The sequence below is a fragment of the Rhipicephalus microplus genome, chromosome X, assembly GCF_043290135.1.
Source record: "Rhipicephalus microplus isolate Deutch F79 chromosome X, USDA_Rmic, whole genome shotgun sequence".
Lineage (NCBI taxonomy): Eukaryota > Metazoa > Arthropoda > Arachnida > Ixodida > Ixodidae > Rhipicephalus > Rhipicephalus microplus.
This window is the reverse complement of record NC_134710.1, coordinates 351,727,076-351,748,934: the sequence shown is the minus strand read 5'-3', so window position 1 is coordinate 351,748,934 and position 21,859 is coordinate 351,727,076. Positions and strand designations below refer to the sequence as shown.

General features: G+C 43.3%; 1 protein-coding gene across 1 annotated transcript in view; it reads right to left on the bottom strand.

Annotated features, from left to right (window-relative positions):
• Window positions 1-5,790: 5,790 nt before the first annotated feature.
• The window catches only part of Larp7 (La related protein 7), a 71,587-nt gene continuing 55,518 nt past the window's right edge, over window positions 5,791-21,859 (bottom strand). The window contains exons 8-10 of the mRNA XM_037413504.2: window positions 19,770-19,920; window positions 19,186-19,280; window positions 5,791-5,982 (exon numbers count right to left, since the gene is read on the bottom strand). Of these exons, the coding sequence (XP_037269401.2) occupies window positions 5,917-5,982; window positions 19,186-19,280; window positions 19,770-19,920 (312 nt within the window). The 3' untranslated portion in view covers window positions 5,791-5,916. The remainder of the gene's footprint in view (window positions 5,983-19,185; window positions 19,281-19,769; window positions 19,921-21,859) is intronic.

Below are 21,859 nucleotides of genomic sequence, written 5' to 3'. Positions count from 1 at the left end.
ACGCATGATCGTATATGCATGATAAAAACTTTTGAATGAAAGTAAGGCTAAAGTAATTGATTACATTTTGATAATTGCTCCTTTATTTTTCTGGGGCTGTAATTGATGCCTGTAATCAGTTATAATTTAAAGGCAGTAATAGTAATTGGTTACTTGTTTCCTGAAATATATACCTATCTGATTCGGACAGACCCTGAATCATAGTGATCGAATCGAGTACCCTAGCATGATTTGAGTAAGATGTGTACCTTTAAACTGAGTTTGCAAATCTAAGCAACAACAATGTGATGTCGCCTGGTGCACAAGCCTTCGAACTTAGCTTCGGAGTCATTTAAATTACTGTATGTTGCCTGCTGTTGCTCAGGCAACTATTATTTGGGTGTAAAATTATGGTAGGTAGATAAAATTGCATCCTCAATTTGTCTGCTTATTTCACAATAATCAGAGTTATCACTGAGAAGGGACCCTTCCTTCACAAAAACTTGGAACTTCATTTAGCCGTGATGCATACATACGGTATCTCTCAGGTGTTTTGTGCACGTGCTCAGTCATAGCAGAATCTGGTGCTAAAACACTCATTGGTTATCAGCTACTGTTTCAGCATGTGATGCCATGTATAAGACTCAATCAGCAGCAACTTTTGACATAAAATGCTTCATTGCCTTTTCTCTGTTGCCGGTATGATTTACATTGCAATAAAAGAAACACGTACATTAAGTCGGTTTTTGGACTGATGAAGGAATGACCAAGGAATCCTAGAAATTTTAAAACCAGAAGTACATCATCTATAAAAAATAAACAGGCCCTTCGAAATATAAGAAGCCTTAAGAAACGGTAAGTAATTATTCTAAAGCTGGGACAGTTCTTTTTCTAGAGTGAAGTAGTCAGGTTCACTACATAAGCTCATATGTATTTTCTGATAATGTGCCAGCTGGGATGTAATGTATCTTACTGTTGAATAAGTTTTCTGTTTATTTTAGAGCACTTAAAATTTTGAAACATTAGTGTATTAAAGAATATTCAGGTTTACGAATAATGTCTACTGAATAGAATACAAAGGTATTCAATTCGATATGTTAAGTCATTATGTATTTGCACATCCTTAGAATATATGCCATGCCAGAATTTTACTGGTGCAGATAATTCTAGATGTTGCTTCATATTTTTCCTGAAGAAAGCTTCAATGCCATGATCATTAAATATTTTAACAAGGCCTTCATACAAAGCCATTGTATGTTTCACATATATTCATGTTTGACAAGCATAGTTGTGTAGATCTGGCCAATCATCACTGGTATGGTGGAAAGAGGTTGTAAGGTGTACACTTGCAGGCTGTTCAGAATTGCCTGAAAAGTCTGGCTTAAAACTGCATGAGTGCCCGAGCATGCCAGTTAAGATCAAATATGAGAGAAGGATTCTAGGCAGGGGTTGTATGCGTGTGGCACGACCTGTTGAAACTTAGAAAAGCAGAAACATTTGTTGAGCTTAGTTTGTTATTGTTATTAATGTTAAATGACTGTGACATTGCATCTTGCCATACTGTGCATGTATCTGTATACTTACATACCTGCTGGCAAACTTAAGCCACAAATGAATACAGATGGAAATTAACATATGTCCCATGTTTCTTGCTTTATGTGAGTCACTTGTGCACTTTACTCCCTCTCTGAAGCTGTACCATCTTGCCAATAAGCTCTATTAAACTAGTGCAATGTACGTAGCATCGTTGACACAAGATGACAACAGGGCATATGCTAAAGCTCCTGTAAGATCACAAGCTGAAGATGCCAACCGGTTTACCTTTATTTGGACTAAAACTACTGAAATTCAGACTATCACTCTTTGCATATGATTTAAGTGCTTCAGTGGAGTCTTGTGAACTTAAATATGAGGTGCTCCCAAAAAGAAACTTATAATCCTGCCAGTCGCAAAATCCTACCTCATTCATAGCTTGCTTCATTTAGCTTCGATGACCGAGTATTACCGATAAGTTGGCGTAATTTTTGAGATAGCTTCCCATTTCGAACACGTCTAGGCCTAACTACAAAATCGATGTAAACAAATCGCCAACAATTTTTTTCGCATTTGGTGCATGGTTCATATTTATTTGCTTTTATTACTAGCAAAATAAACTTGTAACAATGCTTCACGCAGTGGCATAGAGAAACATTCTTGTTTTCTTTTCCTTTTCACTGTGTTTACTTGTTAACCATCCGATAGGTGGCGCCACCGTCCCAGCTGGGGCACGTAAACTACGTAAACGCTATCCCACTAAACTATAAGACACTGTCTACAACGGACCTTTGTTGCACGGCAACGACATTCCCTTAATGTCCGCTATCATGTTAACCATAAACTATAACTGTCTAATATCAGATCGCTGCAAACACTCACATACGGCGAGCGTTTAGCCGTGCTTGCTGTGTCTGCGCAAGCACTGCCTTCCGAGCGCGTACCGCGCCCGCCCAGCGTACATATGATTTGGGCTCAAGTAAACGTTTGTTCAAAATGCAAAGGTACGGGAGGCGGGACGCGCTGAAGACGCTTGCGCTCGGCTTCTTTGGCTCACGTCTTGTCAGTGTTACTCGGGCGCCTTCTGTATTCTCGAACACGATCAGTGTTCTTGACTCGCATCTCGTCGGTGTGGCTGGTCTTCGACTGCCGACGCTTGCGTTCGGCTTCCCTGGCTCGTGCCTCGTCGGTGTTGACGTCGCCATTCGCAAACGCGATCGGCTTCGCTAACCCTCGGAACGCCGGCAACAGCCAGGAAAGGTACGCCCACACTAGCAGGAAGCATGCCGCAACGGCGTCCCATCTGTTGGTGTGATTGCGCGGCAAGCAGCAGCGCGCTGTCCATGGTGTCCGCGTCGCGAGATTTTCGAGGCGCGCGGACACGCCGGCTCGCGGCTTCTCGCCGACAGATGTAGAGAGATGGCACGGGTGGGATGATGCCCACGTGAGAAGACGTGAGAAGTGAGCCCGAGCGTTGCGAGCGGCGGAGAGGGGCCACCAAAACAATGCGAAAAACAAGAGGGGGGAGGGGTCCGAATCGCAAGCATAAACATCGGCGTTGTGGTCTTATAATGGCTTGGAGTGGCTACACACATGAGGGTAGGGTTTCACACTAAGGTGAGAGTAAAAGGGGGAGTGCAAATACTCCCGAAATTTCGCATCATAAAAACAACTAGTAAAATCTATTTCCATCAAAACAACTCACGTATGTCTTCCTGGGACACACGTGAACGGACGGGACGGAGCAGCTGGCAGTCGTGAAAGCGCAAGTCCAAAGCGTTGCTCGCTACTAGATTCCTTTAACAGAAACGACAAAACGCTTCTATTTATTAGTCGAGCAATGTCAGGCGTCCGCGCACCGGCAGCTGCTATCTCTCCGCTCTCACTCCATCTTCCACTGCAACACCTCCGGCGTGCGTGCTTATTCTCGCCCCTAGCAACCGGAGCATGTGGTGCGAGAGTGTAGGAGAGGGTTGGTGCAGTGCATAGAGTTTTATACAATAATACCTAGAGAAGAATCTGGCGCTGCAATCGTGTACCTTCATTGGAAGTACAGGCTTCGGATTGGATAAGGTTAGCTAGCGAACTGTCTACAGACTTTTTCTAGAGCTTCAGTTTTCTTCCTCGTGCAGGACGAATAGAGAAGTGCTGTCAAAAGCACTGAAGCAGCGCCATGGTTGTTCAAAGAGGCTTACGACCACTCTGCAATTTGCTGCCACATTGGAGTTTTACAAGTCGTATTTGACAGTTTAAATGAAGCGTCGTCCACTCACCGCTGCGCATAGATGTAGCATCTCAAGCCAATGCAGGATATTGCTTCGAGTTCATGTTTTTTCATGAGGGCATCTTGTCTAAACTCGTTCTAAATCGACTGCAAAACGATGACGAAGTAAGTAGACGCACCGTCGCGCTCCGCTGACTTGGCTTCGCAACAAACCAGAGGTGCGTTGGGGGCAGACCACTTGAACAGACGCACCTAGCATGGCAGAAAACAAAACGTTAACTGTTTATCATTAAATACTGTACTGTTATTTTCATAAACAGGTAATGCCCACTTCAAGGGAAAAAAAAGCATGCTTGTTCTCAAGTGTTGTAAAAAATAATTAATTAAATCGTGATACCGAACTTGGAACGCAATGGCAGAGCAATGCATACCCTAACAGTTAAATTAGCCCAGGTTTCCCTTTTGCCGCATCGTCATGAAAACTTTTTGCAATAAAGATTGTGTACAAATAAATTGAGTTTTAATTAAATATATGTTCATATCACTTCGTTTTACCCTTGGAAGAAAGCGTCGCGAATCTCAGGAACGTAGTCCATCCAAAGCGGATCCGAAGCCTGTACTTACCATAATTCTCATGGGGGTACAAGCGCCGCTGAAGGAGCCCGTGTAGACACTAGCGGCAGATTGCCCTCTAGGTATTATTGTATAAAACTCTATGGTGCAGACAGGGCCTCCAAAATTGCAGGCGCACGTAATTGCTGGTGCATGACGCCCACAATTTCGGAGGCCATGGTGCAGTGCTTTGCCACTCCTTCTGTCACCATTTGCTCACTTTACTTCCTACACCCAACTCTTCCGTCCACTCGCACCTCACTCGAAGGCCCTGCGCCGTGCTCCCTACCGTGCAGCAGAAATTAGGTGCCTTTTTTCTCTTCCACCACTACCACCACCACTCGAGTCTCGAGCGTTCGCTGGCTGGGCGCCTCTCAAGAACACCAGGAAATGTGTGCTCGAGACGCCGCTGAAAAACGCTACCGCAAAACCGAGAACGCTGGCGCCTCAATCTCCCGTCCGCTCGCTCCTCACTCTCGATCATTCCCTGGCTGGGCCCCTCTCAAGGTGATGGCAGAAGCCGGTGAAGGCGAATGTCTGATGGCAACGGTGCCCTCTCTCGGCGCAACAAATGCATTCGCATTTTCTCACGATTCCTTTCGTGGAGGTGGGGGCATTTTTTTACGTCTTTACTGCCTTTAATCTACCGCTGCGTTAGCCGCGTGTCTTCGGAGCTCCTAGATCGCTATCGCGTTGCTGCGACCACGGTTTTGTGCGCGGCGATTGCTGCAAACGGTAGCTCCCATTTCAATCCGTGCACACGTGCCTTGAAAAATAAGTCGTTTGTTATAACCTATGATCGCATCTGCCGCAGTCTTGTCCGCAGAGTTTGCGGAAAGCAGTCTCTATAACTGCTCGAGCATTGTGTGCGAGCACACTTTTAGACTTCTGTCAGCTACGTAGTTGCCAAATCGTGTCAAGAACGACCGTGGTTTCGTCCACAGCAGTTGTGGTAACGACAATCACACGCACCGTAGAAGACGGTCTGTGCGCTGGTCACGTGAATACTTCCGAATCTTCGAGCACACTGCTCTCGGCATCCGTTCAGTACTAAAGTTTATATCAACCACCGCCATTAAAAAATATGTTCAGAGTACTCGAATATTAGCCCAAAGGACACAGTGGTATATGGTTGGGAAATTTCACGGATTTGTATCTGCCGTGGCATTGTATCACCGAGATTCTACTGTATATTTAGATGAACACATCATAAATTCGTTTATAATAAAACACAATAGGTTCGCAAAAAGCCTGGAGTGGATTGACCTGCGTTTTTGTCAATGCGGCCAGATCATGAACGAAATTTCGATTTCCAGCAAAGTTTCGAGACAACCGTACAAATGGAAGAAAATCCGGAGTCTACCGGACAATCCTGGAGACTTGGCAGGTATGCTTATTTACTCACCAGATTGTTTGTCAAGGATGCAAACAAACAGAGTGGCTAGGTATGAATTACTATGTTTAATGTTCGTATACATTTTCGTACTTAAACTTCAACAAAAAGGTAATTAGCAAACCCTTGTGCTGATCACAACTGTACAAAAACAATATTGCTTTCAAAGATGGCTTCAGAGGTCATCGAAGTGGATGTGCAGGTTTTTCTTCTCCATCATCTTCTGGGCCTTTGCCATTACCTGCAGAAAAAAAAATGAAGGACAAGGCTTGATGTCGAATACCTTTATGTTACAGGGCCCCTGCATGCCTCAAAAGCAATGAAGTAGGTGGACGCAGTGCAACAGGCCATCATAAAATGGACGCTTGTTAGCAGGCCTTCGACTGCTTTGTAAAATGAAGAACTTGACCTTCTTTCTTGACTTCGCATGTTTGTGCACAAGCTTTGCACAGCTTTAGTAGTACTAATGACATTTTCTAAGCACTTTCTTTGATAATTTGATCTATCAACCTTGTAAGTATATATTGGATGGTCAGGACAAATAAAACGTATACTAGTTGTGCGTCAATACTTTCATTATTCTGCTTTAAAATTCTAGACACAATGAGCCAATTTTCATACTGAAAACATTTCGCATCACCAGAAGTGAATACACATTCTCACCCAACGTATGTGCATTAGCAAGTAATAGCAAAATGACAACTAGAGCTGTATTAGGGGACAGTAGGTCATACACTGTCTGAAATAATCGCACTTTACGATACTGGTTGGATTTACAGTTTTCTGCATTGTCGTGCTCATGTTATTTCATCACCCTACGTAACACCATGATTATACAGGAGGGGAGCCATCACTTGGCACTAATCTATCAGCTTGCATTAGAGATTAAAACACACCAATATTTACGACTAGCTGAACTCCACATCTACTTTCGACGAAGGATAGGAATGAGGTTTGAGGTTTATTAATTTATTTTCCTGTACAAAGGAAAAAACGAAGCAAAAGCAAAAGGCTGTAAAGCCTGATGAAGGCTTTTGCTCCAAAATGTCTGGTACACAACTTAGACGCAGATAAAACAACTTTTTACACAAACTAACAATCAGCAAATTATAATCAGACAAATAACTGCGACAAATGTGAAAGAGGAAAAGAGCAATATGCATAATAAAAGACAAAATACCATTAAACATTATTATCACAAAATGTAGAATAGGTGAGATCAAAAACACATTTGCAGACATATACATTTGTAAAACAAACTACAGTATTGTAACTATACAGTTAATAATTAGTATACATAAAGCAATAACTAATCAAAATATATTAAATATATTCAATATAATTCTGAAGACTTTTAGGTCAGTTATATTATGAATAAGAAATTTAGGTCAACTATATTTTTAAGTTTATTGAGAAGACTGGGTATTTGATAGTATGTTGCTGACCATAGGTGGTCCTAGTTCTCAGTGTTCTTATGCCAGGTGTACGGAGCCAGTACTCAACACACTGAGAAGAATCAAACATGGGGTATGGTTTATTATTTTTTATGTGCAAAAGTAACTTGAAGTAATATATTTGGTTTGCTCGTAATGAGAAATATTTGGAAAAATAACGGACGTGGGCTAAAATGTGACTGCAGTATCCTTCGATTAGTCATAGTACTTAGTATAATAACATAGTCTTTGGTCGACAAAGAAAACACGCCCCGCTACGCCTGGGCCAGACTATCAGGCTGCGTCAACTAGGCATCGGTGTCAGACCTCACCCTAAATTTCTTAGGCCCAGTGACTGTCGGTCACCTCACCTTTGCTCACAGTACATTTCACATTTGCAATTAAACCAAGCTTTCTCCTATGCTTTACTTGCAGCATGGAAGCACAAGCCATGTGAATATTACACACTATTTTTTTACTGAAATAGCAAGTATATGGACAGTCTTGGGTGCTTTTTCCCGCTGCCGTCATGCGCCGTATGTATATATATATATATATATGAAAACTTGAAAAAAAAAGTCACAGTTTCGATGCAAGGGTGAAGCAATGAATGCGATAGCAATAACTTGGAATGTAAGGCTGAGAAAGGCTAGCAGATCGAAACGTACAGCGCGCTGTTCACGCACAAATGACGCACGAAAACAAAATACAAAAACAAAATACAAAGGATGCGAGCTAACTAACAACGTTTACAGCTAGATGCTTAATATGCTGTTTAAACAAAAACGATGCACAAAACGTATTCACAGGTACAGTTATGAGTGCGAACTAACGAGTGTCCAAATTGTTGCTTTACTGTGTTTCAAAAGTGCACTCTTTTCACAAACAGGGCCTGCCCAGCGAGCAAAGTTGACCTTTGTGGCCCAGGCAACTAACAAAATCATTCCGGTAAAAGACCAAGGCACACGATTCTCCCCACTGAAGGACAAGCCCGAGTGCACAAGCACCTAACCCCCACCCTTGCCCCCATGCATGGGGCAAAGCACGCGTGTCGCGATGAGCTGGGTGCCAAGTGCAGCGGCTTTTTTTTTTCTCGAGTTTCCCTATATATGGATACGTATACATATACGGTGCATGACAGCAGCAGTGGCGACGGTAAAAACCAGCCAAAACTGTCCACATAATTGCTATCGCAATAAAAAGCCACCCGTGCTCGGCACCCAGTTCGTGGCGATGCGCCAACGCGCTTACCTCCCACGTGTACTTTGCGCCGTGGATGGGGGCGGGGTGAGTTAGATGCTTGTGCACGCACACTTATTTTATTGCGATCAATTATAGACTGGATTTCATCCCCGGCGTCACCGTCACTCATTGTATATGTATACGTATCTATGTATATCAAAACGTACAAGAAAAAAATCCCACAAAAAGACTCCAGTGTGCGTAATCGAACTTGGGTCCTCTGAATCGTGAGTGCGAGGCAACAACCACTGAGGAGCACGTCCTTCAACGTTCAAATGGCAAGCTATCAATATCTACCACTTACCGCTCCTGACAAGTATTTCGGGGGGAATAATCGTGTTTTCAGCATTACCAGCAAGATGGCAAAATGAGCCCACGTCACCACATCGCGCGGCGCTACGCACTCTAATCTCCCATGCGTATGTTGCCCCGCTGAGAAGAGGCGGCGACGCTTCCTCGCCCCCTTATCTCGCGGTGGGGAGGATCGTACGTTTTGGCTGGCCTCGGGCTTTACCTGGAATGATTCTGTTGTAGTTACCGGGCGCACAAAAGTCACTGCAGTCATTGCAGTCTCCGTTTGCGAAAAGTGCATGCATTTCAGACAGACACAGTGAAATAACAACTGAGATGCTTATTCGCGTGCATCTGCACCTGTAATCATGTTTCATGCGTCATTCGTACGTGAGAAACGGGGGGCACGTTTCGACCCGCTTTTCATTCTGCGCGTGATCTTCCAATTTGTTGCTATCGCGTTGATTGTTTCGTCTTTGCGGCAAAGCTGTGACTTTTATTTTTGATGAGAAGAATCGTGTGCCTTGGCCTTTCACCAGAACGATTGCGTTAGTTGCCTGGGCCACAAAGGTCACTTTCCTCACTGGGAAGGCCCCGTTTATAAAAAGAGCGCGCTTTTCAAACACAGCGAAGCAACTGGGACACTCGTTAGTTTACACTTGTATCTGTACCTGTGATTACGTTTTGTGCATCATTTTTGTTTAAACAGCGTGTTAAGCGTCGAGTTGTAAATGTTGTTAGTTAGCTTGCATCCTTTGTATTTTGCTTTCGTGCGTCATTTGTGCTAGAGCAGCACGCTGCACGTTTCGATCTGCTAGCCGATCGCAGCGGTACATTCCAAGTTGTTGCTATTACATTCATTGCTTCGCCCTTACAGAGAAACTGTTACTTTTTTTACTTCAGTAACAAAAAACTGTTTTCATGTTCGTGCTTTCACTTTGACCTAGGCCTGAGTTATATGGTAAAGTAAATGATGTGCTTCATGAAGAGCATGTCTGCTCTGCTGTTTTGTGGGCAGTTAATAATATACAGTTTATATTAAAAATTACCTGGGCCTTTGAGGCTGAAATATTCTCGATGTTTAATGAAACTTGTAACGAAAGGCCTTGAATTGTGTTTCAAAAGTTCTTTAACATAAACTTTTGTTTTCTTCAAAAATTTTGCAGGCCTCTGTCATAGGTGGAATTTATAAATCCTGACCATAGTACCGCATTAAAACAGGCATTCTCCATGACCTCTTTTTGGCAGTAATTAGAACGAACAGTACTATCAATGTTTATAAAAAAAAAGAAAACAGCAGTCAGTTCAAGCACATGTGTACAACTCAGTGCTCTCTGCAATTAATCTAATCAATCAAGTGAAAGGCTGCCGTTCTAGAAACACCTGTAATGCAGCAAGTATTAATTTTCTCGAATACCAAAATAATTAGAAACTATAGTTACTCACTTTAAAAATGTTACGCCGCAGAATGAGACCGCAGTTGTCAGAGAAAACTTTTTCATATGCAGTACAAGGTAGTTGCATTGCAGGACAACAGTAGATCTAGTGCTCCCCCAATTTCAGCAGGAAACATTAACATTTAGAATAACCGCTGAACTTATTTTATTGTCCTGTAAAACTTGGAAAGGCAGCGGCAAAGTCAGCGCTGAATGCCGACAAGCCTACACCTTGTGTGCACTTGCTGTCATTAGTAAAGAGGCATGTGCGGAACGTGGAAGCATGGCGGCAGTGCATGAGGAGAAAAGAGTCACCCAAAGACATGCGCACCAGCCACGTAGATGGCCCGAGATTGGTCGGAGAAAGGCTCGTGGCACGTGACGGGAGCCGAGAAGAAAAATCCCAGAGGATGAGCTGGAACTGTGTGTTGGGATGCTGAGTTGTGAAGATGTGGGAAACAAGCATCACAGCGGCGATGGGAGCAGCATGACCGCCTAGTTTTAAAGGATGTCGGCGCGAAGAACTCGCATCAACCTCGGAGATGGTCCCGAGTGAGGCTGCCCGGACTTGCCGCACCCTTACACAGCCGTTCCCGATGGACTTGCAGCTTCCCCACATCGCATTAGGAAGAGAGCAGCCCACACCAGTCAGTCGAGTGGATGCGTCAGCGAGGGGGAAGGGGGGGGGGTCCCTTGCGAGCGGAGCATAGCGAGGCCGAAGACTGAGATGAAGATCAGGACACCGGCGATGAAGGAGAGCGGTATATATGGCGGGAGAAACTGACAGTGACCATAAAGATTAGAGCAGCCAGTCAACGACGAAGGATTCGACGATACATCAACACAGCGAGGGCAAACGAGTCACAATGCAATAAGCTGTAAGGACATTCCATTGTTGATGTCATATTGCCTTAGGGCTAGTGGCTAGGGCTAAAAACAGATTGGAACTAAGCTACAGGCACTTTGGGTTTGCACACGTATGCATATTGGTATTAAGAATTATTGAGTTATTGTTATTAAGATATTTCTAAGTTTTGAGTGTTATTGTATTACAGTAATTTTGTCTACTCACGAGTGTTTGTTTTCAATTTTTGACTTCCTTTGCCATTGCTTGTGGTGATAAATTGTGCTTGTTTTGCCACACCTGCGTCTCTCGAATTCATCCTTCGCAAGCACTCCCGAGATAAAATTTGTGACATTAATTGGCTAGCCTGTGTCAGGAATTTTCCTTTGTGTGGCCCAGTCACGTTATTGGGTTACAGGAATGGATTAGGGGAAGATATTGAGAGTCATTAGAGTGTGAAAGCTTGGTAAGGAACAAGGTCTAAAGTTTATCGAAGACGAAAAGGACCGGTTTCGAAAGGAGTGGGAGAACAAGGTAGAGAAGCGACATGAGTTAGAATGTGAAGAACTAGACGCAAGACACGCCGAACATGAAGCAAGATGCACTGAACTCAAAGCCAAGCATGCAGTATCGCTCAAAGTGTATGCGCAAAAAAAAAAAAAAAAAACGGGAACTCGTGCACTTACTGCGATTGGCACAAGTCAAAGTATGGGATGAGAGATGACCCACACAGGTTAAACAGAGAGAACTTAGGGTATCCTTATTTTAAAAGTCCCCATTCAGTTGAGCCAAAGGGTAGAGAGCAGGCATGTTTCGCAATTGAGACGACGTTAGTAAGTGATGAACTGATGGGAACGAGCTCAGACGCTGCAGATAGTGATAGCAAGGCATTGTTTATGGAACATGCCAGTGTTATGAAAGAAGGCACGGAGAAAGAGAATGCGGCGCTTTCAGTTATTAAAGAGGCAGCGCCTAGCGCTTCATTGTAAAGCCCGGATATTCAAGAAAGAGGCATGTCAAAATTGCGAGGGAAATCACGAGAGAGGAGTACGACGAAAAGAGTGCCTGAGATGCGCATGATGGAAAGCGAAAAAAGCAAAGGAGATGCAGACAGCTCCAAAGCCACTGAAAAGTCAAGACAGTTACCAGGACGCAAGAAAGGTTATGAATAAACGCGCTAGAAGAAGAAAGAATGCTGCAAAAACTTTTAAAGTAGACTTCAGAGATTCGGAGGCAGAGAGGGTGGTGAAGGAGAGGACACAGCCTGGGAAAGTTGGTTTGAAGAGGCGTCAAGTAAACAGAAACAGTGAGATCAGCTGTAGCAAGGGCTTGAGAAGATGGGTAGCGAGTAGGCGCAGGAAGAATCTCAAAGAGATGTAGAATGTGAAAAAGCACCGAGACTCAAGCCAGTGGTGGACAATTGGTAAATGCTTTTGTAGGAACAATACCTTGGACAGGGATTGGACATTGTACAAATTTTTGGAATAGTGAGTGCTGAGTATTGTGTGCAGTTATTTTTGTGACTGTAGCCGTATACTGTTTGATGAGGAACTTGTGGATGGTCAAGTGTGGTGTTTGACACAAATTGGTGAAAGTGTGTGATGATGCGGTGTTGTGCCGAGTGAAGATTAGTGAAAACGCGTGGTGAGAGAATGTGATGGGCCAGCCCACACACGATTAGTCACTGGAGTAATTTTGTGTACTCACAAGTGTTTGCTCTCACTTTTCCGACTTCCTTTGCCAATGTTTGCGATAAAGTGCATTTGTTTTGCCACACCTGCATCTCTTTCTCATCTATGTTTCAAATCCATCTTTCGCAAGCGCTCCCGAGATAAAATTCGTGACAACTGCTGTCATGGGCGGAACGGATGGTGACCGCACTGCCAGAGTGCACGGCTGAGAACATGAGCAGGACTATTTCTTTAGCCACGGAGGCAATTGGCTACCGCGCTTCGGTCACCTGACCTGCACTTCTGTCTCAAACTGTACTAATGCATTGCGTGTACCCTACTGTAGAGACAAAAAGAAGTAATATAGCACTGTGAAAAACCTTTTGCATGTAAACTTAAAATCATTTTTCTCCAAAAAAGCCTTAGAAATCATGTCTTGGCACACGCTCGGTGGAAATAATGATGCCAAAACATAGTAGCATGTACTACTAGGTTTCACCTCTTGGTGCAACTATCACATCACTGTGTTTCCTGCTGAGCTATGCTCCAAATAATCCCATAGCAATTACTGCACTGCATCTTTACTCCTAATTTCGGGTAAGATCACCACATGAAACATGCATGTGGCTGTGAACAATGATCACAATGCTGTTGGCCACATAACCTTAGTTTTGTTTGTGTAACTGAACCACTGTAATTTTTTCCTTGACACTCTGCTTTTAACTATACACAAATTCCAATTAAAAGGAAGGGGAGAGTTGGTGTGTAAGCAGTAGAGAATGAACTGCTGTCCAAAAAAGTCAATGAAAGATCATGAAAGAAAATTGACAGAAAGAGCTCGGGTGGAATAACAAAAAAAAAAGCAACTCTAAGAAAACTTAAACTCAAAATGCTGCACCCTATATCTGATTTTTCTGTATTATTATTCAGATGTACACATCCAATTTTTTATGTACAAACATACAAGGAAGTACAAACACATGCTATGCAAAAAAAGTACTATGGATATGGCATATTCACTCTAATAACCTAAATTAGAAGTAGAAGTGGCCTGCAGCAAAGCGACACAGGATGTGTTTACCCATGGCCTAGTTTCCAATGTAATGTGCATAGTACAGGTGTGATGCAATGATTACTAAGTATCATGTTAGGTCAATCAGCAGTAAATTAAGGTCAAATGCCCCAAATTCACTGAACAAGCCTTGATTGATTTATAAGTCACCAAATGGTGCTGTGCATGCACAGGTTTCACTGTGTTCGTAGAGTTGCAGCTATGTGTAATGGGCAAATAAAAGGCAAGCAAAGACAGCAACGTTATTGCCTTTGTAGTACCTTATGAGACTACAATATAGTTTCACCTCTGCAACTAATTTGTCCCATGTAGATGCACCATGGCACGTATTACAACAAACCAACAAGCAACGACAGAAGCCTTACCCTCCACAACTGCGCTACACTGAAGTGTTAATAATATGACTATAGGGAGTCTTGGTAATAGCGCTGCTTCACTAATGACACTTATGACATGCTTCAACAGTGTGAAGGCAAAACTTCACGGCACAATACAATTTGCCTACTGGACTAATATCCAGTAAGTGCCCCTCTTCAGGGCAGCTGTTTCAGTGTACTGGACTTAAACAGAGCATGCGATACGGCCCAAAAAACCATTATTAATTGCCAAAATGTAAGCCAGCAGTACTCACCTGCAGTGGTTAGGGCAAGTGATACTTTACATTTCCTTCTCTCAGCCTACGCAATAATTATGTGAGAGCCGTTCTTAGAGGCAGACTTTATGCACTGCTGCGTAGTTCAATAATGGTGATTCTACTGGCTTAGGCTGCTTTGGAGCAGCTTTTGGAGCAGATATTGCTAGAGTCAATTTTAAGACACTTATTGTTTTCACGAAGAAAGTTGTAAACAGTGGGTTGTGTCGAGCCGACATTTCTACAAGCGGTCTTGTCTTGCTCAGAACAAAACTGTTCTGTTCTAGCCTTCAGAAAGACAAGTCCATTTGTCGAAACGTCAGCCCGACACAACTCCTGTTTACTGATTTTTTTTCACCGCAAGCTTCCATCCACCCCTTACTGCCATTTTTTTTAATACTGTGTTCATGACACACGAATAATAAAATCACAATGTGCTGCACGCTATTCAAACATAATAGAGTAAAAAAGAAATGAAAATTATATCACCGACAGATAACCTGACAATATTTAATGGACAAATCCAATGATAAAATTTACAACCATAGCGCTTCATTATAATGTGACTGAAGATCAGTTAACGGCCGATTTTTCAGAAGCCAGATTCTACAGACATGCTCGCATATTCAGATGATTTCGTGACAGCATCACAAGCCCTACCGACGTCAATGGATAAATAAGAACACCTTAAATTGTCGAAGCTGAAACGTTTTGATGTCCGATTTTTTTGAGCTTTCAACTGACATTCCAGGTATGAAACAGCATTACTTAAAAGTTCCTACCGTTGTTACGTCTACGACCTAGTAGGCTTAAACGAGCACTTTCAAGAGTCGTTTCACATCACAGCAATGTCTGAAAATCAGCTTTGCCGCAGTGCATAAGTGCTATGGGGTGGAGCAGATAAAAAAAAAAATTCGAAGAGGTGGGTATTACGGTGGAGTGATGGCGGCGATGTGGCAAACACAGTAAGACTTAATCGCATTATGACAAGCATATTCAGCTAACTCCTTGTTATACTGCATGTAACGCAGTTGTCGGCGTACTGCTCTCTTTTATTCACTCACATGCTGCCGTTCACGCTTTCTGTGCGAATCTGCTACTGCGCCGCACAGACAAGGTGCCTTCATGAACGAAAGCAGCTCACCATCGTTGTGCTCGTGTGCAATGAGGAACGGAGTTGGCATTAGGAACACTTTTTCATGACAAACAAGTGCGTACGAAAGCACCCCAATAGAAGCAACATCAGCTGTGAAGGCAATGTGCTGCACACAACTAAGAACGATCAGTCTCTAGTGGCAGCAAGTGCTACGTGTAGCTTGCCGGACATTTTCGTACATGGGCGCATCTTTTAAGTGTACACACGCATCACAGAAGTTTGGAAAAGTATTCCTCTATTCTGCCACATCCTTTATGTTCCGCGTCATCATTTCCACACACTCCATGCAATAAATCCGCAACTTATTCAGCACTTTCATGGTATCAGCGGCGCTCATAACGTGATGCGTATTCGCAAATGAACGTTGGCAGGCCCTGAATGTATTTACGACAGCCTGAGTGTGTACCAAAATGCCTGATAAATGTACTCTAGGAGGAATTGAAGCTATTTCAGACGGGGCTGTGGCGATTTGATTACTGGGGCAGAATAAAAAGTCATGAATCTTTTTTCAGACAATTTCCCAGTACCTAGAATGTCTGAAAAGAAATTGGGGGACCCTTAAGTTTCGCCTTTAAAAATTGAACGTGATAGCGAAATCTGGCCTCTAGTGCACCCTTCAGCCGCTAAGTGCATACTAATTCATATATTTTGTTACATACACACACACACACACACACAAACACGCACACAGTAGATCAAACCAGCGCGCGCTATTATCGCCTAATGGGGTCGTTTTTGTCAGGACACCTGTCGAACAAAATGCGTTAAAGGAGCCCTGAAACACTTTTTCAAATAACCATGGAATGAATTTACTAGAGGAGCTTATTGCCTCACGAATTCAATGCCAGAAACATTTTAAGAATCCATTAAGTGTGAGTGGAGTTACAAAGGTTTGTGGCATGCTGAAATTGCATTATCTCTTCTCTCATCCCGACGAAAGTGCTGGAAGGTAAGCAGGAAGGGGCGCAGGGCAAAGAAACTACTGCGCCTCGTGACCTTGAGCACTTTTCTTTTTCGAATGCAGGGCTTTTTCAGTGTGATCCCGCGTGCACCCGTGGACAAGCAGCGACCTCCTGCGGCTATCTCAGGAACTTGATTTTTCGGTCACAGACGCAGAGACGGTTTTTCGCTCACAACTAACGGGGCTGACGCCGGCAGCAGGTTTTCTGCGACACGAGCTCTTTAACGCTATCGTGCTAAAATCGGGCATTCACTGCCTCCCAACCATCCATAGTGACATAAGGCCCAATTCAGCTTGGCTTGACTCAGGTTGTATCTTACGAAGGTGCATCACGGTGTAATTTTCAACGGGAGAACCTCACGTATATTCGTTTTTGAAAGTTGGAGCACACTCTCTGGCACATGTTGGGCACAGACCCGCCAAATTTTGAGGAAATGTAGCAGCGTAGGAGGAATTGAAGCTATTTCAAACAGGGCTGTGGCGATATGATTACGTGAGTAGAATAAAGTCATGAATCTTTTTTGGACAATTTCGCAGTCCCTAGAAGGTCTGAAAAATCGGGCATTCACTGCGTTACAGTGGCTAGAATAGGGAAGTGTGATGAGCGGCAAGTGGAGCCTATGGAGCGCACTGAAGCCTCTGCAAAGGAGCTGCGTGAGGGCGCGCGCAGTCATTTATACGTTCTTTGAGCGTTTCCGACAGTTTCGTCGGGCGCATTCATCCTCATTTCTTTTTTCGCGGTGGCACTGAGACACCAATGCTTCTGTATACACTCTCAAGCTGTGAAAACAAAGTTCTTGCTTCATCCCGGGGTGGACTACAGTCTACAAGTCAACTAAAAAGAAGCATGCGTTGTTCGGCATTCCAAAGGACGCATTGGCGGAGAGAGATGCTGTGCGTTGACAAGCTGCTTCAAGAAAACTTGGCTGTGTGCGAGCTGCACTTCGACGAGAGGTACAGCACTTCGAGCACACTGTGAACGGCAAGATCGTCCGCTGTCGGCATTGAAAGGGATAGGCGTGCACAGGATTCCCGTTCGGGGAGGGGGGGGGGGGGGGGGACGAGTTCATTGCAGTGACCCCTCCCTATCCATGAGGCAGATTTTGCTCCCCCCTTTAAGCGACTAAATAAGTGCCTCGCCGCCTACTCAATGTATAGAGCAAATTTAGCTCCCCCCTCCCAGCTGGGCGACTAGAAGGGGCTCCTGCCCCTTCTGCCCTCCTTGTGCGGACGCCTATGGGTAAGCCTTTCGGAGAAGCTCTTTGCATTTGTAGACACCCATGAAACCACTTTTTCAAACTGGTTTAGCTACAACGAGCTTGACAGTGACAGCTTGGAAAAACTTGTTTTCTGCTTGAAAAAAAAAAAAAAAAAAAATGTCACACTGGGCTGCGCACAACATGGTCCAAGCCGCACCAATCAAGTGACCAAGTTTTTTCTGCTCACCCTTTATCATTTTTACACAAAGGTGCACCACAAGGAGCGAGCATCTTCTCGTGAAAAGAAGTACCTGACGCTCAGGCACGTCACCTAGCCAAGGGAAACAATGTCTGTGGTGTGCTTGTGAACTGTGAAACATTTTTTTGTGGATAAAAAAGACGCGCAACCAATTATAAAGAATGCAAACAGACAGTGAGTCCCTACTCGGAAATGTGTTGTACGACACGTGTGCAGAAAATAAGATGTTTTCTCCACATACCACTCGTGATTCTCGTCTCTGAGTTTGATTATGCGTTAGCCATGGGTATTATTGTATAAAACTCTATGGCATTAGCAGAAGTAGCTATAGCAAGCTATGCATGTTATGAATAATGGGGCTTTATTTACAGATTAGAGCATGAGGAAATGATGGTTCGCCATGAAAGGTGTAGCAAGCAACGACTCACAACTGAGTTTATCGTTCCACTTTTCTACCAATTCACATCGATAAAATGTTTCATGCCGTCACGCGCTTACTTTTTGCACGTTGTTGATATTTCAGTTCAGTCACGCACCCGCATAGGCATCCTGTAATTCCAGATGCTAATTACCATATTGGCTCAGTCGCCATTTGAGGCCATGCACGAGCAACAAAATATATTTTAAATGTTTCACATTGCCGGTGCGCGTGGTTGATTCCAGTCTCTGCGCAGCGCATGGCCGCCTTGGGTGACGTGCAAATATGCGCCAGCACCACCTGGCAATTTCCTCCCAAGGCATTATGCACTAGCCGGCGTGTTTATCACACTTCCATATTCTAGCCACTGTAACTGCGCCTCAACCATCCATGGTCCCAACAGTGACAATTGGCCCAGTTTGGCTTGGCTTGACTCGGGTTGCGTCTTACGCAGGTGCACCGCGATGTCATTTTCAACAGAAGAACCTCAAGTAGTTTCGTTTCTGAAAGACGGAGCACACCCTTTGGCGCAGGTTGGGCGCACACTAGTCAAATTTTGAGGAAATGTAGCAGCATGTAGCAGCCAGGGCGATTCGGCACAGTTTGGCGCGATTGGCGCAGCAGTAGCATCACTGCATTAATATCATTGCACTTTTTCAGAAAAGAAAAAGTATACCTGATCTGATACACAACGTATATGATGCTATGCTGCCGCAATCATTCTTGCTTCTGACATCACATCATGTGTAGAGCGTTTGAAGGGTGCATCTTTGACGATGAGCTATGACAGACTTGTGACAGCTCAATTTTAGCAGGTTATCCGCAAGCTCACCTTCTCGACACCTCGTTTTTTCTGCCTGGTCTTTTGGCTGCGACGTGTCTCCCGGTCGAGGTTTATCTTTTCCCAGTAAGACTTCTCCTCATCTCCTGTAAGCAAATGAAGCTGTCATTACATCCTTAGCTATAAGCAATCCCTTTCCCTTAAACCCACAAAAGGTTTCATTTGAATACCATTATTCTTCACAGATAAAATACAAACTGTAACCAACTAGCTAAAGAATCAAGACCTATCAAGGTACTATTCAAAATGGTTCATTCACAACCAGAAAAAGAAAAATGAAAGGCAAGGAAGGAGAAGTGTGATGGTAGCTACCAAATATTTTAGCCTTACTATGTTGGCAATAGTTCCACAAAAGCAATTCTCAGGATAAGTTATACTGTACATGATATATATGCAACAAAGCCACAGGTGGGGCAAGTATGTCATTCATGATGCACCATGTTAAGAAAGATAAACCAATTGGCTAGACATAGCAAGAGTAGAATGCCTTCAATGGTTGATCCGATAAGTCATTTTGCAGGATCCAGCAAATGGCAGCAATTAGAAACATGACCAAAGCACTTAATATACCGCACCAGTAAGCAAGAAGAGGGCACCACAGAATGACTCCTTCTGGTTCTCGATGAACTGGCAGGCTCCTTCCGGATCAGCACAACGCACATATGCGACATTGTCGCCCTCCATAACATCCACGTATGCCACATTGGCTAGCTGCCGGATGTTGTTCTGCACACAAACACAACCAACTGCATTCCACACAGTATACAGTGCTTCTGTTGCACATTCAAGTGTATATATTAGTTCTTCTAAAAAAAAAAAACATGAAAGCATGTACTGCATATTATTGGTACACAGTTTCTGTGGGAGACAACAAAGAAACAGGGCAGAAAGCAGTGCAGACGCAAGGTCCTAACAACAAGAGATACATGTGTTGTTGAGAACTGTGCCCATTCAAAGGCCTGTACAAGTAACTACACTGAACAAGTGCTGATAAGCTTGTATAGGCTTGTGCATTACTGGTGTAAGGGCCCAACCCCTTTTATTCCAGATAGCTTCTTGGAAGCTCAACAATGAACATGCTTTTAAAGGGCCTTCCTAAGAGGATCTAAGAATATATAAGTTCTCTCTGAGAGAGGCAGCATCTGTGGCTGTTTTTGAGGAAGTAACCAGACGTTTCTTTACGTAGAAGTGACAAGAATGACAAGACAGGTGTCTTTCCTTATATAGGCAACGTGTCACTGCTTTGCCCTATGCACTTCAAATGCTGCGACATCCAACACTTCCTTTCCTCCCGTTTGTACACATGGGCAGCATGGCTGAACGAGAATGACTTAAATCCTACAGTACTAAAAAAAATTTTACACTAGGGCCTGAAAAGCCAAAACCAGATTATGATTCTGAGGAACAAAATAGCAAAGGAATTTCTTGTGCTTCGTAGTGCAATGCTATATAGTCACTAAAGTTACGCGTTAGCAACATTTCCAATAAGTGTGATAAGCTCTCCTTCCTGCTGTCCGATTCCCTGGCAATGGATGAAAAGACATCTTACAGTCTGGGTGTGCCCTTTAGCAATTATATACACACTAAGTGTGCGAAAGAAAACCTTTTGTTTTCCTCTTGCTTTACTTTTCGACTTCGAATTCAGCAGCACACTGAGGTTTTATGGAAAGAATTAGCTGCTGGTAAACGCTGTCATTAGTCATATTGAATGACTTCATGTTGGTTCTTCTGGAACTGCCTGAGCAATTTACATAATAAAAGTGCATGGAAAAAAGCTACACCACGATAACATGAAAACCAGTGTTTGAAACTTTTAACTGCATTCTGACTGTTTCAAAGATACAAGGAAACTTTTATGTGAATGCAATTTTCCAGGAATTTTATGCAGATTACAGTGTGAACAGTCTTATTGCTACTATTTCACTATACAAGAAAAATGTACAGCAGCAAAGTAGTCTGTCATGTGCCGATATTTGCACTAAGGTATTACATTAACCTGAAGTACGACATGCACGAAGGAGAAGAGGAAAGCGTGTACAGTGGGAAAAATTTACCTTACATGAATTTCGCCATGAATGTGCTTATAGAGGCACTATCTTCAAGTATGTTAAGACAATACCTTCAGAACTTAAAAAAAACTAACAAGGCTTCTTCCTTATTCAAGGCAATTCACCAGTGTTCTTTGGTATTTTACGCCCTGTAAATGCCTGTGTGTGCACCTTCAAGAAACTCTCAGGCATTCTCTTCAGCATACCACAGCATGAAACACCATTTCGATACCATTTTGATTTGAGAAAACAGCTAATGGTACTCAGCCTGGTGAAAAATTATTCTCACACACAGTAGCAATAATGCTATCTACAAAAAAAAGCAGTGGACAAAGTCTCAAGTTGTGAACATTTCACCCTCTCTCTTTTAAAGACATCTTAAAATTTTACATACACCGTATTTTAAGCTTGCAAACCACTAGTACTACGTGAAATGTAATGTTGTTCACCTTCGATACAAATTTTCTCATCATAAAGAAGCAAAGTTTCATTGAGCTAGTAGCACACATGAGTGCCTCGCACTTCTCACCTCAATGGTAGCAGCTCTTATACCCCTGTATAGAAGAAAACATTCCCTTTTTAGGCTTACAGCAATTCTTAAGGCCTCTTTTAAAGGA